General features: G+C 47.8%; 1 protein-coding gene across 2 annotated transcripts in view; it reads right to left on the reverse strand.

Moving 5' to 3' along the window:
* LOC135386219 (cell adhesion molecule Dscam1-like) overlaps positions 1-26,192 on the reverse strand; it is a 139,094-nt gene that overhangs the window by 81,679 nt on the left and 31,223 nt on the right. For both annotated transcript variants that reach the window (XM_064616035.1, XM_064616033.1), the window contains exons 5-9: positions 24,408-24,683; positions 22,607-22,773; positions 21,561-21,810; positions 14,213-14,371; positions 6,379-6,663 (exon numbers count right to left, since the gene is read on the reverse strand). In XM_064616035.1, the coding sequence (XP_064472105.1) occupies positions 6,379-6,663; positions 14,213-14,371; positions 21,561-21,810; positions 22,607-22,773; positions 24,408-24,683 (1,137 nt within the window). The remainder of the gene's footprint in view (positions 1-6,378; positions 6,664-14,212; positions 14,372-21,560; positions 21,811-22,606; positions 22,774-24,407; positions 24,684-26,192) is intronic.

Below are 26,192 nucleotides of genomic sequence, written 5' to 3' on the forward strand. Positions count from 1 at the left end.
CATCAATAACTAAATAAAAATTCAAGTGAGTTTTGTGAAAAACATGACTTCTAAAACAGGGCGCCGTCGGCATTAAAATGGGTAGTACCCCTTTTGGGACCTTCGGTGGACACCTTTTAAAGAAAAAATCTGCCACCGAAGCGCGTCATTTGTTCCAGTAACTAATGGGTTTCGGTATACAAATTTTTGTAGCGGCTGGTCGCGGTGAAGCGCAAAAGGACGCTCTTCTACTCCCTTATCCACCAATGATATTGCGTGTTCTTGAGTTTACTTCGCTGAGACACCCTGTGCTGACTAGCTTACTTCTACTGAGACACCCTGTAGAGTAGCCAGCCGAAGACTACCTACACGAACGCCATCGTGAAGCACTACAAATATTCACAGATGTATCGATAGACATAAAGGCTGGAACCAGTGCGACCACTTTCTGCATGCAAGCCTTACAAACAGATTGGACAGAAGCAATACAGGGGACGCCATCGTCAAGAGACACCGAAGTGACAGCAATCCTGGCCGCACTAATGATGACAGATGACTGGACGACCGGGACCTGACTCCTGCAGACGATATCGAACAACTACCAAGAGCAAATCGTGCAGAAATATTAGGACAGGTCCACTGAAGAAGAAACTCCGCATGTTGACAATCAGCAGATAGATCCAAAGTGCAAAGGATGATCCTCCTGCGATCTATAAATGTAATAATCAACAAGCTACCTAATCCAACTAACCCCCTCCCCCCAGCCGACATACAAGCGAAGAAGAGGAACATACTCCTCAACTAAAAGAAATGGAGCAGCAGACCCCAAACTCGGGCGTCACGAAGCTCCAAAACGCAGCTACTTCTACTCTACTCTCTACTCTACCAAGAGCATTCTGTAGCTTTACAAATTCTGGAAGTCATGCAATGCACTAATTGTCCATGGTAATACAATAGTTATGGCAACTCTGTGTTCGTAATAGTCCTTGTCCGAATCATCACCACCATCATCATCACCATCATCGTCACCGTCCCACGAATTTTTCACCAACGTAACTGGTGCAAGTGATGTGGAGTTGCTGGCCTCACACTATAGCGAAGTCGAAATCACGATTTTATTTTCCCTTCAAATCGAATTAAATCAAATCAATAGCCCCGCTGTGGATACCATCAGTCAGTCAATACATTGGCCGAGAAAATTACAAAACTTCCGCCAACACTGTCTGCTACTGCAAGTAACGCTCACGCGCGGAATGCCATAAACCATCGTGTGTGGCGCTTTCACCCCGACGCAAGAACATCGGCTCCTCTTCTTTGCATCACGAAGGGCTTCACTAGAGAGGAAACGTTAACGAAGTGAGATTAATAACTCCAAGTGCCCAGGCAAAGAATGTCCTCTACATCACAGGCCGAAGTAGGGATGCGTAGCGCAACACTTGTGATACCAAAGAAAGCATTGAACACATTCTGCTACTTTGCGGAAAATACATACAGCACAGAAGACTCCTCGTGGAAAAAATGAAGAACTTGATCCATCCAGCACATTTACTAGGGAGGGAGGGGGGTATGTTTATTATATTAAAAAAAAATAGGAGGGAAATGTTAGCCACCGCTACGGCGGCTTGCTATTCCCAGGAAAGAAAGGAAAGAAAAGGAAGACAAACAAAAAGGAAAACAAACACGAAATCGGTCACAGTTCACCCAGAAGGCCACAGATGCGTACAAACTGAAAAAGTTCCTTTGTCGCCTGACTATATTGTGTGGGGCCTAGCAGCGTAGCTAGGGAAAAGTCCGAAATCCTCAAGCGAGCGATGCGCGACCGTAGGAGAAGACGATGTTGGCGGTAACGGGTGCAGTGGAGCAGCAAGTGCGGGGTGTCTCCTTCAACATGACAGGCGGGGCAGTTCGGTAACGAAAGGTGGCCCATCTTAAAGAGGAGCAGTGGAGTCCGCACCACATTCAGTCGAAGCCTGTGGAGCAAGGACGCTTCCTCCCTCGGGTAGCGGCCTACCAGTGTGTGGGTCATCTAGGGTCAATCCATCGCAGAAAAGGGCTCGTCATGGCAGCGTCTTGAAAAAAGGCCAGAGAGCTATTTCTGCAGTATTCGCGCCGAGAAGTTTGGGAGTCGCCCCCTGGTGTTCACTGAACGAACTGTCTCGTGGGGATATTCCCGGGCAGTATTCGCATATTGCATTGCGTATCAAGGCGTTGCACGTGTAAGAGGCTGTCCAGCATTGATATTTTCTGGTGATTCATGACGAAAACGACATATGTGTTCCAAGTAAATCGCATTTTCATTCCAATATGACAGTTTTTACTGTAAGTAACAAAAACGAAACGAAGATCCCCACCAAGAGGCGGCACAGTGGCGTTCCTAGTGAGGGTCTCGCCGCGAATGGCTAGCTGGCAGGCAGACGGGGTAAGCAGGACAGAAGTGACAGACCCAGCTGCACGAGCAAACCTGGCCGCAGAATCTGCGAGGGCATTCCTCGAGATACCAACGTGACCCGGAATCGACTGGAACCACACACTGTGACCTAGAGACGACAGTGTGGCGTGCAGGCAAAGGATCTCCGTGTAGATGTCGTTGATAACTTTGGGCGAATACGATGCCAGGGCCTCCAAGGCTGACATACTATCCGAAAGAATAGTCCACGCTCTTGGTGTCGACGAAGACATGACCGCAAAGCAGATCAGATAGCAAAGGCTTCCGCTTCGATTGATGACAGCGCGGACAGCAGCTTGAAACCGCGCTCGTATGCCTCTTCAGGAATGTAAAATGCAGATGATGATCCATCGGATGCCACCGAGCCGTCAGTGTAAATCTTCATTCGATTTGAGTGCAGGGAGTGGAGATGTTGCAGCGTTAGTTGGCATGCCACAACAGCTGGGACATGGCTCTTTTTCAGAAGACCAGGAACGGATGTGTGCACGGGGGGCAGACTTAAGGTCCACAGCGGCTCCGTATAGGAGACCAAGGTATGCGATGGTGGAATTTGCATGCATGGTGGTGCATTTGCATGGTGGAATGGTGTATGCGCAGAACAGCTTGGCCGTACACAGAAGCAGGGCAATGCCGCGTAACATCACGAAGGCGGTGACATGGGTGCCGTACAAGACAGTGTGTGTAAGTTTGGAGGGTTGCCGTGTCCCGGATGATAAGCACGGAAGGAACCCGCGCTTCTGCAATAGCAGAGAAGGTTTCCGTTGTATTCGGGACTCCCAAACAAGTGCGCAGGCTACGAGCTGATTAAGCAGTTGCCGTTCCTTGAAGGGGGAAATATCGTGCAACACAGGCAAGCAGTAGCGTAAAGGGCCCATAATAAGAGTTGTGTACTTGGAGGAGGTCGGTGCAAGAGGGACCCCAAGAGGACCCACAGAGGCGGCGCAGCACGTTCATATAAGAGCCTGTGGTGGCACAGAGGGCAGTAATCTGCCGAGACCATGTTAGACCCCGATCAATGATGACGCCAAGGTACTTGCACCAGGGAACGAACGGCAGTCTTGGTCCTGTCAAGAAGGGGGCGTAGCTGCAGAATGAGCGCCGCGTGAATGCCATAGCCACGGTTTTGGTTGGCGATACCGATAGCGCTCGATCAGCGAGATATGACACAGTAGGTCTAGAGCAGATTGCAGGCGGCGTTGTATGGTATCCCGCCGCACAGCAGAAGTTCATATGCAAATATCAAATATATGGTGATGTGGGTATCGTTAGGCAGCTATATGGTTAGCAGGCTTGAAGGTGCGCCATGATGACATTGAACAAGAGGGGGCTCAGAACACTGCCCTGCGGAACGCCGCGGCGCACACGGTACGTGGCACTATCGCCCTCTCGCGTACGGACAAACAAGGATCTCTCCGGAAGAAAATCGCGTAGCCATGAGAGTGTGCGGTCACCCAGCCCGGCTTCCTGAAGCGATGCAACTACAACGCTGTGAAGAACACTGTCGTAGGCTTTTGCGACGTCAAGAAAGAGGGCAGCACTGAGGGGCCCTTCCAACTTCGCTTGTTGCACAGAGGAAACGAGAGCTATCACATTATCGATAGCTGATCTTCCTTGGCGGAATCCGGCCATTACCTCAGGGTAGAATAGACGAGTTCAGAAAATCCCAGAGTGCTTAGCGTCGCATTGAACTGTGGGAGTTTACTAATACGAAAGAAACGGGTGGCCTCCAAACCGGTCCATTGTCCTCGACGTCTCAGGTTCAGCGAAATCAAAATGTGAAGGATTATACTCGTTGCCCCGCTCAGCGAGCGCCCAGGATGCAATGCGTGCGCAAAGAGCACTGGGATTTTCTGAACTCGTCTATTGTGTGGCTTCGAAGTACCAGTTCAGCCAGACGTACATCAAGCACTTCATAACCTTCCCGACACAACTGGTAAGAGCGACGGGGCGAAAGGCGTCCAGAGCGTGCGGGGATTTACCAGGCTTCAAGAGAGGCACCACCATAGCAAGCTTCCAATCATCGAGGTCTACTCCATCTCGCCAGCAACGGTTGTAGATCAGCAGCAGTGCGCTGCGGGCACACTGGGGGAGATTCTGGAGTGCTTTGTAGGTAATGCTATCAGACCCAGGGGAAGTATGAGATGGGGATATCCGAAGCGCAGTGTCTAATTCATGGGGGAGAGAAGGGGGCGTCCAGAGAGGGCTCCTGCGAAGTGTCCCGGACAAACGTGATAGCAAGAGCAGACGAAAATTCCGCTGACAGTGGTATGGCAGTCCCCGTCCCTGTGGTGAGGAGGGCACAACAGTCGTTCGCAACCTGGCGTACCGAGCGAGCGGTGGCAATAGGCGATTTCAGATATTGCCCTTGTGCTCCGCACGGGGGCCCTCCGTCGCCCAAGTCACGCGCATCGCGCAATGCGTCGTGGGAAATGGTTTGCATTCGTGCTCGTCTGCCTGTTGCTCGCGAAGGTGTGGGAGGTGCAGGAGAGAGAAAACCGAAACCGTTTGCGCTCTTCTTCTTCTCTCTGACTCATGAAAACTAAATCCCAAGGTGCAGCGGGGCTTTCGCAACACGGCGCACTCTGGTGGGCCGTCCGTGCAATTTCTGAAATCGTCTATTGCGAGGGCTTGAAATGGGTGCCGCTGGGCCACTGGTGTCGAAAGCCCCTTAATCACGTTCCATATATCCCCATTTTTTTCTTTCAATCATCATCATCATCATCATCACGTTCCATATTTTTGATAGCGGTGTGCGCGGAAACAGAGCGCGGACTCATTTACTCCACGGAACCAGCGTGGATACGACGGAAGACAGAGAATACCGATGGACTTCATGAGGGAGAGCGACCTCATAGAAGTCCTCTAACGCTCAAGAGTCAAATTCCCACACAAGAACTGAAGATAACCCCGCACTGCAAGGAACCGTTTCGTGTGTTGTGTTTCTTTCCTTTTCACCTTTTTTTTTTATGTGAGTCAACTTCCCGCGCTTTCTGGCAGGCAGACGCCTTTTCCATGGACGTCACATAGCGCCACGTCACCAGGACCGAACATACGTTATTCTCCTGACACACCGGTTTGCTAAAACGGAAGGCGTGTTTCTGAGTGGTTTTGCGTCACGTAGAATGTTATATCCCATTGCAATACGCGTTGAAAAGACATAGGCAGAAGGAACGGCAATACGCGCCAAAGTGCGTACTTGTATTTATGAGAACACATGCAGTGCAGGCAGTTTATTTCGATAAGGCGTTCGCTTCCACCTCCACCCAAGCCAACTCCTTCAAAGTTGATGACATCCGTTTGATGTGACAGCTTCCTGTATCGTATCGTTTTCGTAGAGTGTTTACCAGTGATGGCCAGTAGTTGACCACATGTAGTTATACTAGTTAAGCTACCTGATTGTAGTTAAAAAGTAGTTATCAACTACTTGCAGAAATATAGTGGCAACCGCTAGTTAAACTACTATTTCGAGTAGTTAACTGCAGTAGTTAGGTTACTGCAGGCGCCAACTACTTCCGATTTAGCCGCAAGCTTTACGGCACGGTTGTGCTTCCGACTTTTACCTTGAGGTACTTGTTAGATGAGAACGGAGGTGCAGAGCAATTGTGCCGCGCATGAGTACTAAATCTTCACTTTTATCACTCCTTGTGATTCATTATTAGGTCTCCAAGAACACTATAGAATGGGCTTGGTGTTGATGGACAACGTTAAGTAGTTATAGATGCAGTTAAAATACATCGCAGTAGTTAAACAATTAGTTCTAACTACCTCCCCTGAAAAGTAGTTGAACTACTAGTTAAACTACTCCATCGCGAAGTAGTTAGTAGTTATAGTTAAACTACTGCAGAGGTAGTTAGTGGCTATCATTGGTGTTTAGGCTCTACTCAAATTCCGTAAGGTATCGACCAGACCACACATTTTACGGGCAACAAGAGAATCCTTCATATTAAACTTACCGTGCACACGAAGCTCTGCCGTGTAGTTCACCGTCGCCGCTGGATTCGACGCCACGCAAGTGTAATTCCCGTTGTGCCTTGGGCTGAGAGATTCGATGACTAGGGCAACGGAGAACGCGTCGAGAACTCTCACTTGAAGATCCGCAGAACCGCGCACGGGGTGACCATCTCGAAACCAGGCGATGCTGACGGGTGGATCCCCGCGGGCGATATTGCAGTAGATTCGGGTCCTCATGCCTTCGTACAAGTGTTCGTCGAAGGCGAACCGTTCGATCAGCGGAGGCACTGCAAAGAACCGCAAACAGGTTCGGTAAATATAGATGAAAGAAGCACCCGAGGTAAACCGCGTTTGTTTCGAGGGCTGCTCGGGCTATCTTGCAGAGATGGAGAAATGCCCAAGGGATTGATTGAGTTATTACGCTATAACGAAGTTGTGTCTCGCAGGGAGCCATGCAGTATGTTGTGATAGTAGTGATATGATGGACGACTGAAATGACTCGATTACATGTGACTGGAAATGTACGCTAGTTAGCGTGGCTTTCACCAGAGGTAATGTAAAACATGTTAAGTGAGCAGTGGAAGCCACATGCCACTTGTCCAGAACACAGTCACAATCTAAGCCGTTTGTGGCCGCCTCATCCACCGTGCTCGCTTACAGTATAGCGACACGCTTTTCCAGGTCCCCCAAGGTCGCCATTTTCCCATGTATTCGTTCGTATCCCGATGCGTGCAATGCCGGAGGCCGCCCTTAGATACCCCATTGTTACCAGACGTTAGCGTGCGTGGATTGTAGCGCGTTAAAGATCCAGTTGAAGCACAATCCAAGCCAGGCCAAGTCACCGAAGGAAAAATGGACGGCTGCAGCGCCTGCGGCGCCTGGTACGACAGGTACGCTATGTGATGCACGCAGCCGTGCACTAGATGCTTCCGATCGCTCAACACGTTTAAAAACGGGACCAAAAAGTGAAACACGACAGAGAAAGTTGTTATACGCGTTTTATTTGGACATATAAAGACTAGATTCATTCGCACAAACAACAACAAAATTTTGTCGCTAAACTTAGCGCGCTGAAGTGATCCGGAACGGCAACAGTGGGGTATCTAGTGGCGGCCTTCTTCGTTGCACGCTTTTCCGAGGTGAGTTTGGGGGACCTGCGCTTTTCCCCCATCCACCTCGCCGCCGACGGTGGCCATTGGCTTTGAGGAGTCACGTGGTGCGCAGCGTGCCGTGCGGAGAGCCGTGGGCGCCGTCATCTTGGGGCTTTCGCTGCGCGGACGTGACAGTTCTCTTCCCGAGTTGTGTTTTTCGCCCAGAAAGCCGCAAAAGCTGCGATATGCCGTGCTGCGCGGCGCCATATTGTAAAAGCAGCACCGCCAAGGGCCATATAAGGCGTACACATTTCCTCTCGGAAAAAAGCACAAACATTGTATCGCGGCGTGGCTCCACATCGCGAATTGCAAATCCTTTTGCTTCTTACAAAAGTCTTTCTGCGTGTTTGAAAATCCTGATGAAAGCCCCAATACATATACCCTCACTGAAGTTTCAAAAACAATGAAGCTTAATATCGCAGTCACACGGCGCTCTTCAGTGGGTATTGAAATCAATGTTCATTGAAAATCGCATAGGTGATGATATTCTCCCCGTGGGGGATGGCAAGTCAAATGGTAGAGATGCACACGCTTTTTGCAGTGTCGGCGGTTTTTCGACGCGTGTCTGGTTCACTGGCCGTTCAAAAGCACTGTGTGACTGCCGTATCAGCAGTCAAACACTAAGCACGCCCCCCCCCCCCCCTGGAGTGCAAGACATATTCAGCACGAACGCGAAATGTGAATAAAAGTAAAGGTAAGTTAAACAAGCAGTAAAGAGGCAGATGGAGGAACATTATCGCTCACTGAACTTAACTTTCTACACCTAATCCTACACGTTACCCCTATAGGATTGTCGAATGCTACCCGTACCGCGATGTGCAGTCTACCGAACGGTCCTTCGAGTAGGAACTCCGGCGACCAACTTGAAAAAGGCCCCAAGGCTAATCCACCGTCTGTGCTATGGAAACACGGCAGCGAAACTCATTTCGACACAGTTTCGGATGTGTGTTGACATAGGGGAACGCAATTAGAATGACGCTCCAAAGCAATCGTCCTTTTGTGATTCGTGCGGGCCCAAACAGGATGTGTTTGCAATAAGAAAGAACACTTGAGCAGTCACGGCGGTGGAGGATGAGAAGATGTCGCAATAAAGGGATCAGTTGGTGCATGCTTCAAAGGAGACAGAGGGCTTAGGTGACTGCTGGGGGTATTGCAGTGTATAGGCGGTACGGTAGGCTCAGTACAGTCTATAGGGTAGTAACAAAGTTAACTGGTAACTATAATTAGTTACTTCTCCGCAAGAGTATCTTGTAACCGTAAGTAGTTACCGCTTTTGTTTAAAGTAACTGTAGAATGTTGCTGTAACAAAGTTACTTAGGTATTGCCAATGTTTTCCGCGCGTCAGTTCTCTAGCATCGTTTTGTCGAGGCTTCAAATACGTCGTTTTTTCCCAACCGGGAATTTCACGAATTTTTTCATCTCATAGTGATTCCCGCCGCCTAGTTACATGTATTTACATTTTTTACATTTATACAGTTATTATGTCATAGTTATATATTATTACACTTATAAGTTAGTTGAAAAAAAAATTTGAGGCAAGACAACGAAGGTGTAGGAAGTAAGGAAAAAGGGGTAGTTATTCATTTACAGGTGGGAAGTTAAGGGGGTACGTCGACATTGCGGCGGAAGCTCCGCCTTCCGAGCTTCCGCCGCAACGTCGACGTACCTCCTTAGCTTTCCACCTGTAAATGAATAACTACCCCTTTTTCCTTACTTCCTACACCTTCGTTGTCTGCCTCTATTTTTTTTTTAACTACCTATATGATTTCGCGGTCGTCTGAACACATTTTTTTTTCAGCATTACACTTATACGTATACATATATTATAAAAGTTCTTATTATTACAGTTATATGTACACTTATTTTATATACATTTGTTACACTTATTATTTGGTTACATTTATTCCACTTTCTTTTCTTAAAATGTAACTCACTCAGTTACTGTTTGTGCAGTCTAACTGTAACTGTTGTAACTTTGTTGCTTTTACACCACTTTTAAAACACCATTACGACACGCCCCACTTCACTAGTGAAGTTCGTGAGACACGTTAGTACGCAGCAGCGTTGTACCCGCTACTGCACAAAAAAGTAGCGCGGTACTAGCGTCGCGACAAATTTGAAAAAGTAACGCGATACCGCTGCCACTATACCAGGTAAAATTACGTAAATACTAGGAGTATGTCGCTACTTTTCTGATACCATGCCCTTCTCTAGGCAGCACCGTACCGGTTGCATCTTGATGATGAATATGTCTAAAGGCGGTGCAACATTTATGTTAGCCAGCATGCAGCATAATATACCACTACTTAGAGCCAAGATATATTATTTAACATTGATCTTGACCTATAGAGATGATGCGCATTTTATACCAGGTCCCCCAAACTCACCTCGGAAAAGCGTGCAACGAAGAAGGCCGCCAGTTGATACCCCACTGTTGCCGTTCCGGATCACTTCAGCGCGCTAAGTTTAGCGGCAAAATGTTTTTGTTGTTTCTGCGAATGAATCTAGTCTTTATATGTCCAAATAAAACGCGTATAACAACTTTCTCTGTCGTGTTTCACTTTTCGGTTCGTTTTTAAACGTGTTGAGCGATCGGAAGGATCTAGTGCACGGCTGCGTGCATCACATAGCGTACCTGTCGTACCAGGCGCTCATGGAGGAAGGAAACACAGGAGCGGCCCTTCCAACTTTTTGCCATCGGGACGAGCGTGCCAGCTTCGCAATGCTTTCTGGGATGCTCCTGTCTACCATGTGACCGCTCACGTGACCCCAAGAGCATGCGCAGGCCAGCTGTCACAGCAGACGACGGGAGTCGTGATTGTCTTGCAGTTCAGATATGTGCATTGTGATGAACGCCGCACGTCCAGCTTTATTTGTGTGTGTTCGGAGGTTTACTCTTGGTTTACCCTTCTACTACAAGACCGGTCAGCGTCTGCAGGACAACCACGTAGGACTAGAAACATCATTCGTGGCAGCGATGTTTGCATGGCGACGTGGCCACGTTTTGTGTGTTTGTTGCTTGCCAGTAATGAAATTTGTGCAACGATGAAGCAAATCAATTGAATCTAGCTGTAGCACAGCCACAGCTTGCAAAGGAACGATTCAAGATGACTCTCTTACAGACAGGGGTACGAAACAACCAGTCAAGTACGTGCTTACGAATGAAACGTATTCCCGTGGCAGAGCTGTTTTCTGTTGAACCACAGCCGCAACAGCGGTAGGAATACGTTAACACTACGTTGTCTTTGCAGCGATGTTCACATTTTAAGAGTAAATGACTTAGGAAGAGCATAAAAGCACGAAAAGCAGCGCGAGCAACAAAGCGTTGCCAAATCGAAACTTTAGAGAGGATCACGTGGTGGACAGGAAGGAATGGCGGTTTTGACAGGAGCGACCGCCAGGGGGGTCCCACGGAAATCTGCTCGAAACGGCCGCTCCTGTGTTTCTTTCCTCCATGCAGGCGCTGCAGTCGTCCATTTCTCCTTTGGTGACTTGGCCTGGCTTGGATTGTGCCTCAACTGGATCTTTAGCGCGCTACAATCCACGCAAGCCAACGTCTGGTAACAATGGGGTATCTAAGGGCGGCCTCCGGCATTGCACGCATCGGGATAGGAACAAATACATGGGAAAATGGCGACCTTGGGGGACCTGTTTTATACCCCTGTTACACGGGCTAATTTCGTGTCATTTCTGTGAAGTGCCCTCCAACCAAGCGGATGTCACTTTCACTACGTGCTTGCTACACGGCTTAAAGGGACGCTCTCGTACAGCCAGGGCGATTCCGAAACTTAGCCAAAACTTAGCTTCACGAATACTGTACACATACAACCGTCAAAGTTTCATTCGGAATAACCAAGTCGTTTTCGAGGAATTTGTCGAAACGTGCCGTAATAGCAGACGACGAAACGTGCGCTTCTCTCATGCATACGTCACGTATGACGTCGGCCTGCGGGTACGTCGTTTGTTGTCATGGTAATTGTAACTTGCAGAAGCACCTTGGGTTGAGTCAGCCCCTTTGCTCTCGAAATGGGGACACTGAGGCATATACCTCCGCGAGCGGACAATGTAGTCCGAGCATTGACTGTGGGGTCTTCGATAATGTGGCGCATAATCGGATACGTGGAAGCTAAGTCACGTGTTTTCTTTCCGCGAGTATTTAATGCGGTTTTTAAATCAGCACGCACTCCTTCCCCATGTACGTCGTCAGCGACACTTCATTTCGAAGCATGATCAGTGTGCAACGGGGAGTGTAATGGAAGCGCGCGTAATATATTTTTGGTCGGAGCTGTAATGCCACCGCGCGCGCCGGTTAGATTACGATATACACTAGATAACAATAAACGGCGGCTAAATTTTTAGGCGTGCGCCACAATACCTTCCACAGAGTGTTTTTCGTTTATTTAGAGACACCTCCTGCAAATCGTCTTCTAACATTAAACAAATTCGCCTCAAACATATGCCACAACAAAAATGGCCGCCGCCGGAACGCCGAGACATACCGAGACCGCGAAGTTCTCACAAGCTGTTAACGAGCGTAAGGACCTGTTTTTTTTTGTCCGTTTCCTTGACCTTTTTTTTTGCACAATGTCACTGTATTAAAATAAAATGAACACGCCATTGAAAATACTTGATTAAGAATATTGTGGTGTCGGGGGCCCCTGGCTTTTTCTGATTATTTTTACCTGTAACCACAAAGCCTGCCGTCAAGGTTACACGCTCGGTCGGTCGTAGAGAAGTGAAGCGAGTTTGGGGAACTCACTAAATCGTTAGTGCACTTTCTGTCGAGTGTCACTAAAAGATGTCGCGTGACAGCACACGAATGGCACTAAGCGCGAGTGTCACTAGTTGGAAATGACACTAATTTAGTCCGTCTGACGGGGGTATAAGATATAATTTAATGCACATAGTGGATATGTACGTTTAATAATGTACCCGGCAGAGTGTTTCGAACACATAACAGTATTTTGTTCAAGATATTCGCGAAGCCTTCCCAGCCTTCAGTTTTCCCGTCTACTTCTTTCTTTCTTCTACTTACTTTTCTTTTACTTTTCTACTTACGTCTTCCTTTTTCTATATTTTTTTACGTCTACTGTCGACAGATTGATCAGTTTTCTCTGCGATCAAGTGCGCAACTGCTATCATAAGCGACCAGTCATCAAGTCATCAATAAGGAGCTACGAGGTGGTAAAAAGGTCAAACGAATGGCATAATGTTTGTTCATGCTTTCGCTAGGGCCGACGTACGCCCCCAAGAAAACTGGACAACCTTCCGAGTGCTGTTAACATACTGCACCAAAGCTTAGGTTTCACAGGAGCATACCCCTGCCACACGGGCAGCTTTCAATGATCATTGAACACTCGTGCGGCCCCACCAAGCGTGTAACGTGTCAACTTCGCAAAAAGCATTGGATTCGATGCTCCCTGATAGGTTGACACGTTACGCCATAGATGGCGCCACGCGCGTGTTCAATGACGATTGGTTTCAATGATCACTGAACACGCGTGTGGCACCACCAAGCGTGTAACGTGTCAACTTCGCAAAAAGCATTGGATCCGATGCTCCCTGATAGGTTGACACGTTACGCCCTAGATGGCGCCACGCGCGTGTTCAATGACGATTGGTTTCAAAGATCATTGAAGAGTGCACGTGTGGCAGGGGTATTACTGTTGTTGCCTACCTCCACTCACGCGACGGCTCCTCTTACAATCCTGCTCTTACTATGTCTAATGCGCTGTTTCCGGAAGTATATGACGTTCTCAGGAAGAGTCTACCCATGTGAAATTACCTCCGTAGTGAAGCATTTACAGCAAAAAAGAATATCACGTAACTTTTTCCAAAACATGTCAAACGCTGCAAACAATCCATTGCTATAAAGTTAATCGCCTGTGTATTCTGCCATGCAAGTGTGCAAAGAGCATTATTAGGCATCTTGGCACACACTGATTCCCGAACAATATTGTTATTTATTCATTTGTAGAATGTGAGAAAATAACTAGATCGCGTTCGTCAACCTGTGTAAGCGACGGTAATTATATTTTGCCAAAAATGCTACACCTGCGGCACAAACGCCTTAAAGCAAAATCAGCGGTATATATTTGGAGTGCTATGCCTACTCCGATATTTCATTGCGTTGCATATACTTGTTCGTATTCCTGTTCACGATGCTTTGTGTATCAGCTCCGAACAACAGAGTTCCAAACACAGTTTGAAATGTGCTACCCACACACTCACACTAGTTTTGTAACTGGTTCTATGTCAGAAACTAGCTTCGTAGTCCATATAATGCAGTATTCATACCTGTTCGTGTTTCGCAAATATGTGAGCAAAAAAAGTAAAAAATTGCACAGAATAACACAAAAAATATACATAAATATTCGAATTCCCTTAGCTTATTCTGTGGATGAGGAAGATGGTCACATCAGTCTGCCTGCCTGACTAACAAGTAACTAAAAGGAATAACAAGAAAAAGAATCCCGCTTCGTCGTGAATCTCTCTTTTTTCTCTGTTCCACGTCCTCCATGTTATGAAAAGTCGCGGTAGCGGAGAAAGAGTCCGCCGCTACTCATATTTGTAGCGGAAATACTTTTTCCCGTTACCAATTTAAAATGTAGCGGGATCGCTACTCCGCTACAGAAGGAAGTAGAGAATAGGGTAGCGGCGTTACTAGCAGTAATGGTATAGCTACCTTTGACGGAGAGAGACAGCTTAGCCCTGGCAGACTGTCCCTGGGCATTCTTTGCGATGCATGTGTACTCTCCTGCGTCTGAAACAGCCGTTGTGAGGATGTGCAGCGTTCCGTTCGGGAAGACGCGCTGTCTGTGGTGAAATGGCAACTTGCGGCCGTCTGAAAAAGACAACAAATCAATGCGACGATCATTAATAAAGATTCTTAGGCGCACATGTTTTCTCCGCAGTACTTTCGTTTCTCTATCGTATCACTGTTTTTAAATAAGTCGTTCAGCAAACGTTCTTTCGCTGAACGTATGGCAACACCATGAAGAAACTGCAGCCATAAGCGGTCAACAGACGGAGACGGAACAGAGGAGGATAGAGGCAAAGGCCAACCAGCCCTTCTTCCTTTCTTACCTTGAGCTTTCCCGTCGGATACTATACTAGCAGCAGACATAAATCTAACTCATCCAGTACCATTTCGTCTTTCTCTGCAACCATTTCTTTCCCCTTTTCCCTAAGTAGCCAAAAATCTGTGAACTGGAATACACTCCAAGAAGGGAAAAGAGGAGTAGATTGGGAAGCAATTGCTGTATCTCGTCCTTTAGACTCAATTACTCCCTTTTTTAAGTCCTTCTACATTGAAATGCTCCCTAAACTTCGGTGCATTTAGTTCGCAAAGAACTACCAATAAGCCACAAATAGGGCAGGTTGGTACCTGACTATGACGACTATGACTACTCAGCGACGAAGTGGTACAACAGACGAACAAGATATACAGGTGAACGTCGAACTTTCAACCAACGTTTATTGCTACTACACAAGAACCCAGGCAGCAAAATGTACTGAAAGTAGAGTGCAATAGGGGTGGACGGGTAGGTGGAAGGCCTTGAACGCACCCGTGAAGCTAAAGAACATTGATAAGACACATACCGTCCACCCCTATTGCACTCGACTTTCAGTACATTGTGCTGCTTGGGAAACAACACAAACACATCGCGATCAAACAACGCCCCCCACCACCCAGTTGATAACGTATCCTTCATCCAAACCGTACACCCTTGTCAATAAACATTTTTTGTTGGTGTGAAAGCAACAGAGTGACGGTGCTGACACTTTGCCACTTATCTTATCTATCTGGTAAGACTCCACCACCTGCCTGTGATAGCGATCTGCTGAGTGAGGCTGCACAAAATCTTCGTCGAACCAAACAAAGGCGCACACCCACAATCCCCGATACGCAAAGCCAACTTTGAATCCTGAGCAAGGCTCGCTATTTTATACTTATGCTCCCGGAGACCTTCATTTATACAGCGTCCCGTCTCACCTACACTCTTAGAAATGAACTTCACCGCATAGCACGCTCCAAGCCAACCATCACCTCGAATGATATCGTTATCTGCCGTGATTTGCTGAAAACGGGAGGCGTACGCCTTTTGTGACACCTATGCAGTTCGTAACTGTCACAAAAAAGGCGTACGCCCCCCGTTTTCAACAAATCTGGGCAGATAACGATATCATTCGAGAATATCGTTGGCTAGGAGCGTGCTATGAGGTGAAGTTCATTTTTAAGAGTGTATGTAAGCTCTTCCACAGGAGAGATGGGCCGAGTACACCACACCCGTGCGGCACGATATATGCTTATCCCGATGTTCCACCCGATAGCTAACATGGAGAGTACGTAACAGATTACCATCACATGCAGGTGGTGGAGTCTTATCGGATAGATAAGATAGGTGGCAAATGTGTCAGCACGCCCACTGCGTTGCTTTCGCACCAACAAAAAATGTTTATTGACAAGGGTGTACGGTTTGGCTGAACGATGTGTTATCAACTGGGTGCTGGGGGGCGTTGTTTGATCGCGATGTGGATTGTTTCTTGTGCAGTAGCGATAAACGTTGGACCGGAATGGACCATTTTCACATACGCGTCGTACCCTAGCGGTTCTCCTCCGAACCATGCTCGGCGCGCGTCAAAACAAATCCACGTGGATAGCAGAAAGGACCAAAACCGGCCCGGAGTGGGGACAACCAGGTCGCGCCATTTGTGCGTACTCCCCACTGGTCTCCAGTTCTGTCCAGCTTCTGTCGTCCCCATAGTGCGCCATCTAGTGAAGACGGAGATAATCCTCTCCGGCGCCTCAAGGTCATACGCATGCGCATAGGCCATTGTGAAAAAGGTCCAGCGCGGCGCTATACACTGGCGGTGCCCTGGGCGGAGGCACTATGGAACATGAAACTGCACTGCACTGCACTGCACTGGTGGATCTGGTGGATACTAGTGCGCCACCTATAGAGATCTGTGCTCGTTGTGGCTCGTACGCTGCGCGACCCGTAGCGAGCGGCACCGATCGAATGCCATACTGACGATGGCTGTCTGCTGCTACTTCCCCGGCTACACTTGGCTACCTGCCGCTTCCGCCCACGACCTACTACTCTATACTAGAGACCTGGACAGCTGGCGATCCCCTATGGGAGAGACGGATCATGGGTTAGTTACGTTAGTGACCGCTGCAAACGCCACATAGCATTATTGGGGAGGGGGAATCACTCTATCCATCCTTGCCACCGTCTTTAGTCTGCTACACACGGATACACAGGCTGTTGCTAAGCACGCGCTCTTTCTTATACTGCTTCGTCGTTGTCAACACAGCCCACCATACATTGCCGCGGTTTCGACAAGTCACGTGGTAACGAATAGTGCGAGCTAGCGCCAAATCCCATAGCCAAGCGGCGATTACCAGAACTACTACCCCGGTGCTGGGAGCATTGCGGATGTCCAGGTCTCTAGTATAGTAGTAGGTCATGCGTCCGCCTTCCTCCGTGCTTCCGGCAATCGCGGTGCTACTTGGGATTGCACTCTGGCGCTCGGCCTATTTTCTCGGTGTCGGTTCGGGGCAACCCAGTGCTGCACTGAACGGGTGCACTCCTTTCATCGAGGACGTTCAGTGCGCACCAGTGCAGTTTATCGAGGATGGCAAGCTGCACCACGTCGCACCGGTGCAGTTTATCGAGGACGCTATAAAAGTCAGACGTTCACCTGTCTCTTGTTCGTCTGTCGTATCTTGTCGCTAAGTTCGAACTAATAATGGTTGTGGTAACAAAATATCGTCTCCAAAGGGAGTAAAATTACTCTCTTCTTTTCTTTTTGTTTTTCTGAGAACGTATCTGACCCTTTACACGTGACTGTTTCCTTCCCAACTAAACCAAACATATTTTTTTTTTTCACCCTCCGATCAAAGCATTTAAACAATTTAGGCCGAGCTAAATGCATTCACGGACGGATTCACGCGTGCACCGCATTTCGTACCTGACTGCGTTACCCGACCCTTCGCTGATGCGACACTCCTTGAAAAGGAGTGGCAACCGCCTAACGCAAATGTAATGGAGCGTCGAAACGCAACTTTGCAGCGTCAACAAAAAAAAAAAAAAAAAAAAAAAAAAGGTCGCTCGCGGGCCTAATGGTGCAACTAATATCGCCGGCAAGTCAGCAATTAAGAAAGTGGAGAATTTATCGAGCGCCTAACAAATCGCACGAGTCACGATGATCGAAGCGAGGAGGAAAACTTTTAACGGGTTTCTTCGAATTCCGATGAAACACAGACTGGAAAATGAATGAATGAAAAAAAAAAAAAGAAAAAGAAAATCCTCGTAGGGAAAGAGACTTTATGCCGCTTTGTATAGTTTTAAACGAGACGTATATCGACCCGTTTGGGGTTTGAATTGGAGCAAAGGGACTTGCGGTGGAACTGGACTTGTTCCCCGGCGCGACTGCGGTTGTTAAACATTCGCTCGCAATTTGTGACGCCCCGGCTGGCTTCTTGTACGAACGTGGGGGAAGTCGGGACTTTCTGCGGGCTCCCTCGCGCGGCAGTTAAGGAAGAGGGAGGCAAAACTGTTCGAGCGGAGATGAAAAGGGGACCGAAGGCTGAAGTGGCGCCGAAACTTACAGTTGGCCCTACGTTCCAAGAAAACAAACAGAAAGGAAAAGTGTATACAGGGTGTCCCAGAAAAGGTGTCATTGAATTATAATGAAAAAACTACACCACCTAGAGTCATGCGGTCAATGGCATTTGTTCTTACTGGGTTTTTGCCACCTCCTCATGTGAATGGCGTGTAACGTAAGTTTAATTATGCAAATTTTTGCGAGCTTAAGTCGAAAATTTGCCTAGTAAAGGTCACTTTTTTACCCCACCAATGTGAAGAGCGTGTCTAATTTAGTCAAATTGATGATAATTGACAGGGATATTCAGGAGCTATCCCATCGGAAAAAATAGCCGAACATCGTGCTCTACGGAGGTCTCACAGAATAGCGCACGATGAATTTTTCAGCGCAATCTTTGCCAGTCCGACGAAAGGAGGTTGGAAACCCAGCCCTCCTCGACATCGCAGAAAGAGATAAAACAAGCACGGCTTATCACGTCCGACTTTCGCTGAGATAATGCTTTCCCTCTCCCAATTTTAGGAACTGTTACTTTTTCTACTATCACTCTGTGGGCTGGCTTCGGAACCTCATTTCGTTGCACTGCGAGCGATTGCGCTCAAACAGTCATCGCGCGCTATGGTCCGTTGCTGCGAAAAGCATGATATTCGGCTTTTTGTTTTTGGATGGGATAGCTCGAAAATATCACTGTGAATTATCGTGAATTTGAGTGAATTCCGCACGCTCTTCGTATTGGTGGGGTAAAAAAGTGACCTTTACTTGGCAAATTTCCGAGTTCAGTTCGCAAATATTTACATAATTAAACTTGGAGTACATGACATTCACATCAGGTGGTGGCAAAAACCTAATAAGAACAAATGCCGTTGACCGCATGATTCAAGGTGGCGTAGTTTTTTTTATTATAATTCAATGACACGTTTTCTGGGACACCCTGTATATGTGACTTCCATCTAGGATGACTTGTGACTCAATTAATATTATCTTTCGGAATTAGGATGCGTATCACATTACCGGCCGCAGAAGACTTGAGCGGCAGCTTGTTTATCTTGATAAAATTTCGGTGTCCTCAGATATGTTAAACCTCGCGATACATCGTCACTTTTTTGCGACAATGCATGTGGTCTACAAGAGAAATAAAGTTAGACGACTACACAGCCAACTACCCAGAAGGACTATTGTTTGTTTGTTTGCTGTGTCGCTTTCCTATTAATTGAGTTCTCAAAACAAACTATTTGCGTCCATGTCAGCGCGTTTTAAGCAGACGGTTTGCTTCAAAACTGAGGAACGAAACCGTCTTTTCCGGGAGTTTATAATCCTATTCGAGTCGATATTTTTTAATCAAGCACCTGCTGCTTTCATTATGTTCCTGGAGCCCTTGGTATAACTGTGTATACAGGAGCGTGGACAGAATCTGGATCGGAGAGCTAACTAAGTCCCTTTTCCTTAGTGGGCAGCTTTAGTGAACGGTTATAGGAGGCTAACGTCTCCATATTTTTCTCACTTACCGTAATTTCACGCGTATAAGCCGCACCGCAGATAAGCCGCAGGACGCGTTTTTTGGGACGACGAAAATTTTCTGGCAGATAAGCCGCACCCGCAGATAAGCCGCGGGCAATACGAGACGACTGATTTGTGCGACAAAGGAGACCACAGAGAAGGCCATAAACCCTGTGGTCCATACTCCGGGATCGGCACAGTGTACAACAGAGGAGGTCAGTTCTGGAGTTCTACCAAGATTGGATTGTGCCCTTGTGGGGGGTTTTTCGTGGACTGATGGGTCAGTGATCTTCCAGAAGACGTGAATCACTGTCACCACTTTCCTTAAAGCTGCTTGGGGGAATGAACCAGGAAGATCACTCTACTCGAATGTGGACCCGTCCCTGTTACGCACTGTTCGTGCATCTGCAGGGCAGTGCTGTTCCAGAGGCACTGTCGGCCCTTTCGTTAAAATCGGCGTATGGGGAAAATACCAGGAAAAAATAGTCATCAGATAAGCCGCACCGGTGGATAAGCCGCAGGGCGTCCGTGAGAAAAAAAAATCGCGCATAAGCCGCGGCTAATACGCGTGAAAATACGGTACACCTTACCATATATTACTACATTAATTTTAAAACAGTATTAGCAGTCATGTGAGACGTATTTATGATTATACATTCAGCAAATAGTTTCTATTTCACCTGTGACAGTTCGCCTTCACAAAATTATAGGAGACTGAACTGAAAATGGAGCTTAACAACGTAAAAGTTTGGACATGTCCGTACAACATGATAGCCAGAGAGGGGAGCGAAAACATATGAGGAAAGAGGAGGAGGAGGAGCAGAAGACGCAAGCGCGAAATGACACCCTAGGATGTACTTACTATAAGAAAACAATACAGTCAACCCTCGATTTATGAACACCCTCGGTTCCCCGAAAAATCGTTCATAAATCGAGGGATTCATAAATCGAAAATTCAGTTAACTGAGCACTATCGAGCAAATGCAACAGTATTTCCGAGTTGGGATTGTGTTTATAATGCCATATATTGTGAAATTTTGTTTTTGACCATGCCTTCTGCTGTATCAATCTCACAAAGAACAGACGTTAGCGCATTCACACTCTGTTTATTATGCAATACTAAATTGTTTAATTTTGCTTTGGACCATACCTTCCGCTGTGGAGAATCTTGGAAATAAGAGATGTCACCACATTCGCACTGGACTGGTCTCGGATTTCCTCCGGGATTTTCAACCTCTGTTTATTAATCTCCGGGTGACAGCGGCCACCTTATTCATCAACTGAGGTGAGGAACACTTGGTCGCACCTTGTGCGACCCCGGAAAACCCGTTTGTTGTTCGGATTTCGAGGGGTTAAGAACCGAGGGTGCAATACCTGGAAAACGTTTTGTCCGTTCAGGCGTCATTCATAAGACCACGGAATTATCCCTTTGAAGGTTTCTGTTGACCTCGGAACGATCCGTTCATAAATTGGGGGCAACAACGCTGGGCAACTCCTAGATGGTTCCCAGAAATTCCGTTCATCATTCGAATATCGAGGTTCATAAAACGAGGGAAAAATGAATGGAAAAAGTTTGGTTCCCCGTGTTCGTGTTCATAAAACGAGGGAATTCATAAATCGAAGGTTCATAAATCGAGGGTTGACTGTAGTCGAAAACTCCTGAGAGCAACAACAGACCATAACGCGTACCGTCCTCCGTATTAAACGGTATGTTGCGATACAAAAGGCAAATTCTGAGAATAGATTCAAAGCGAACATCCGACATATTGACAAAAGCCAACGCATTGCTGGCCTGACCACTAGAAGTCCAGTTTTCTACAGTCAGGTCACTTACATTCATTGCATCAGTGTCGATCACCCATTTTTTTCAATTTCTCAAACATACTCCCATTGTCCGCCTCAACAGGGGACCGAAAGCGACGTACCTTTTTCCCATAGCACAGCCTCTATGGGGTAACCGAGGACCCGACAGTGCAACTGGAGTGTGTCCATGGCTACAGCTGTACGGTTGCTGGGAAACGGACGAACAGCGAGAGGACCTTGCACGTTCACACGTGCGGCAGAGGCGGCGCGACCCGCCGTATTTACCGCCTCGCACTGCCATAGGCCTCCATCCTCCAGCTTCATTCGGCTGACGGTGATACTGCTGGAGAGGTGGCCTTCACCCCTTGTTGCCTGCGCGAAGTTACACACTGATAGTTACATACTTTGCTTACTACTAAAGAGATCTCCAAAGCATGTTCACCCCAGGCCATAGTCATAATTTAGTAGTAGTAGTAGTAGTCCAAAGCATGTTGATGCGCAAAGACGTTACGACCAGTGTAACGCATAAACGCAACTTGCTAAAAAGCGTTTATTGTTTGTACGGTCAAACTCCTTTACAACGAAACTCAGGGGACAGAAAAAAAAAATTCGCAGTAAAGGTATTTTCGTTAAAATGGATGTCCATTATTGGACCTACAGGGCTCCAGCGGGACCGCAAAAAAATTTGCTGTAGTGGTATTTTCGTTAAAAAGGTGTTCGCTATAAAGGGGTTTGACTGTATTGATATTTGGAGACGCTCACGCTAAACATAGAGAAATCGATCTACCAATGCCTTGGTGCTAACCTGAATTCGGAAGGGAACGGTAAGCAAAGTAGGCAGTGTATAACACCACTGCGAACAGCGCAATGCAGCTAACCAAAGAAAGTTACCATTAAAAGTTCGACATGAATATGTTATGCGGTGAAGATCCCTATCCACAGTTTACAAAACATGACATCTGAATATAACCTGTTTGTCCTGCGGATTCTACACGATGCTGTTTCATGTATCTCTGCAAACGTAGCGCAAAGCTTTCCTTTCTGTTTACGAGTAAGACGTCTACGGTCCTGTCCGACGCGAAGGCGAAATAAAGAATGACAACGAAGAGATTGTCTGCGTCCCAGAAGACCTCCCTCTCCGCGAAGAAAAGCAATGGGATGGGCTTACCTCGTTGATGACAATCCTGTTGGAAGAGGCGCGCGTGACGGGAATGTCATCGACGCTCCAGCTGATTCTAGGCTCAGGGGAACCCGTCGCTTCACATTTCAGCTGCAGGTGGTCTCCCACTTGGTGCGTGTGCTCGCGGAATGACTCAAGCAGGACAGGTGCCGAATCTGCGATGACGAAGGACAATAATGTACAGCAGTTACTGGCATTCGCTACAAGTATACTCGCGACATCTCGCAAGATATTTTTTTTTTTCTAAAAGGTGCACTCTCAGAAAAAAATAAATAAAAACAGAAAAAGGAATTATAGTCTTTTTGAGGGCTAGACGCGTTGCCGTGACCATTATTCCCTTTCGGACTACATGAGGGGAAGTTTCGCTGGGGAATAAATTTCACGGTTAGGGGACTGAAACGGAGAGTGATAGCCAATAGAGGACCACAGTGAGAAGCTGTATGTACATAGCTCCACAATTTATTTCTCAGAGTGTGCCCTCCGTAGATTTGTTCTTATCCCGACCTTTCTCGCCCATGTCCAGCACGGTGAAGTTCTGGCACTCTCAAAATTCTCGTAAGGATGGTGCATTGGTTACAAAGCACCATCGAAAATACCCACACGCTCAGTTTCTAACTCTGCTCTTTCCAGTTAGTGGCACAACAATAGTTGGTGATGGTGATATGGGGTGTTTCACCGCGGTGGTGCTGTCATCCCATTGCACGTGGAACGTTATATGATGATGAAGGAAGGAAGGATGAAAATACGAGAACGAATTAAAGTGTCTGGAGCAACCCAGTGGACGACAGGAAGTCCATGAACAGGTGAAGAACCCGACGATGGAGCACAGGATCTTCATCGGGGCTAATGAGTGCATCTAAATTGAGCGGCCTCTTGCTGATACGGGCAAGCTCATCACACAGTATCCGCCTTTGAAGGCAGTAGAGTGCACATTCCATAACAATGTGCTCGTTGTTCGCCTCGACACCGCAGGCGGGATGGAGGCTTGTGTATCTGATCATGCACTTGAATTGTGGGGTGAAAGCCACACTGAGTCTACGCAGAAGGGACGTAAAACGGCGTAATAAACGGGCAGAGAAAGAAAACGACAAATTTGGGTCTACCGAATGCATGAGAGATTGAGCCGCGATGTCCCGGCGCCATTGCTGCAGAGCCAAGGATTGAAACCACGCAGTTAGTAGGGTCCTTCTGTCACCTCTCAGCAGCACAATGGGCACGACTGTCAGCGACTCACGGGCAGCCGTCGCTACACTCTGTCAGCCTCCTCATTGCCTCTTAAACCCCATTGGCGGCAGCTCATCATCGTGACATACGACCAATCGCACTCCGTAGTTTCAGTCCTGATCACCAGCATTTTTGTAAGAAGTTCTCAAAGGAGGAGGGGTTTGCTCGAAAATCTTTTCTCGTTCTTATGCGGCTGAAGTAGTGATAATATACAGAATATTATGTGGCTCATCTCATAGAGTCAACAATACAAGAAATATTTTAGTTGTATCCACGACCATCTCTATAATATTATTAGATTATAGAGATGGTCGTGGTTGTATCATGCGTACTAAGGATTGTCGGTATACCGTTTGATGATTACATTCTTTGCATTCTTACAAGAACAGGTTACCTTTAAACGAATAAAGGTCGCGTCATCACTTTGAGCGCTCTGTCTTTTGTACCGTACCTCCAAATCTACTCGTACGTAAACAATATTCACCACAAAGCATGACACATCTTTACACATCCGATGAAAGAAGACGTGAAAATATTCATATACGGCGGTTTTGACCTAATTTACCTCCAAGTACGACTTGAGTTTGGCCCTGCGCCTCGTCGTCGGCGTTCGATACAAAACACTGGTACATCCCCGCGTCGCTAGCTTCGACATTCTTGATGAGGACCACGCGGTGCTGTTCAAGAAAGAGGACCCTCATGTGGTCTCCCATGAGTGGGCGACCATCTTTCAACCAGTGCACGTTGATGACTGGACGACCGGTGACGGAACAGTTCAGTGTCGCCGACGAGCCGACGTGCGCCGTCAGTACATCGGGGATGAGCTTCACCTCCAGTGGGGCTGAATCGAGAAAAAACGTGAATGAATCTCGACGGAATAGTGTCAGCACAGGTAGCGCCATTTGGAGAATGGCTGGAAACAAACGCGCGTGAGATGACATGAGCTTCGCATAACACGGGGTTACACCACATCTTAACCTCTGTGAATGATTCGTTTTTGGTTTCAGCGATGGCACGCGAAACAATACACGTTCTTGTAATGGGTAAGACTCCGCCCACTCAGTTTCCTTGGGCCGCGTACCCACATGCGGCAAACGCGCGCGGTAACGCGTATGCGGAGCGGAAAATTCTTGCCGCGGTGCGGGGGAAGTCGCCTCCACGTTCCACATTTCCGCGACCGCGCAATGCGCGATTTTTAGCGGCATGCCGCGCATCTTCCATAACCAGGGGGTCAAAGGAAATCACGTCACGCTCTGGTTTTCTTCCGGACACCCACGCAGACTGCAGCACGTTGACAGCGTTGATATCTTAAGAGCTGCGGAAACCGCAGGCGCGGGAGCGGCTACTGGGCGGCAGGCACAATTTCTTGCCGCCCAGCGGCAGCCCGCAGGCGGTTTTCGCACATGTGTACCGCATGTGGGTACGCTTCCTCACTGGAATCGCTAATGTATTTCACCGAACCAGCGTTAATGCACCGGAATACGAAGATATTTCCACTGGACTTCATGAAGGAAAGTGACGTCATAGGCGAACATCAAAGGTGAAACCCCTAGTACCGGCGCAATTATAGAGTTGGGCAACCATGACCCTAGACCTATAGCACCAACCTAAAACCCATGACAAATATCAAAGCATGTGAACGTTGTACTACCCTGCACGAGACCTCTCCGCGTGTATCCACCAGCTGGTGTGGCTCAGTGGATAGTGTGCTGGCCATGTCACGTCCAGACTGGGAGGTACCCGGGTTCGAATCCCGGTGCCGGCTGTGCTATCTGGGGTTTTTTCTGACGGTTTCAGAGGTATGTGGGCTGTCTGGGGCTTTCCCTGGGTTTTCCTCAGACGCTTTCAGACATATGTCGGCACAGTTCCCTTAGAAGTCGGCCCAGGACGCACATATCCCCAGGGCGTCAGTCGTGACGTTGCCCACATCTATGAGGCCGACAACAGCGAGGCCGACAACAGCGAGCCCTATCACCATCACCACCACCTCTCCATGTGTACTGCGTGTGTTTTGTTTTTCTTCCGTGTGCTTTTCCTTTCTAGGGAACCTTGCCGCCCTCTCTGGCAGGCAGGCCGCCTTTCTCCGGTCCGGTCCGGTACGGTTCGGTGCGATGCGATGCGATGCGATGCGATGCCGGCAGAGCGCGAGAGGGCTTCGGTCCGGACGGGCTCGGAAACCACTCAATTACTTCACGGAGTTCGTAAGCGAATAAATAAGATTGACGTCATGTGAACGGGGAAAGGATGAGAATGCCGATCCAGGAACGCCTTCTGCGCAGAGTGGGGTTGCGGACACTGGCACGTATCCCAGTAAGTTAGATTTTCTTCTGGCTTTCTGGGATAAACGTCT

Source organism: Ornithodoros turicata, chromosome 2 (assembly GCF_037126465.1).
Source record: "Ornithodoros turicata isolate Travis chromosome 2, ASM3712646v1, whole genome shotgun sequence".
NCBI classification, from domain to species: domain Eukaryota; kingdom Metazoa; phylum Arthropoda; class Arachnida; order Ixodida; family Argasidae; genus Ornithodoros; species Ornithodoros turicata.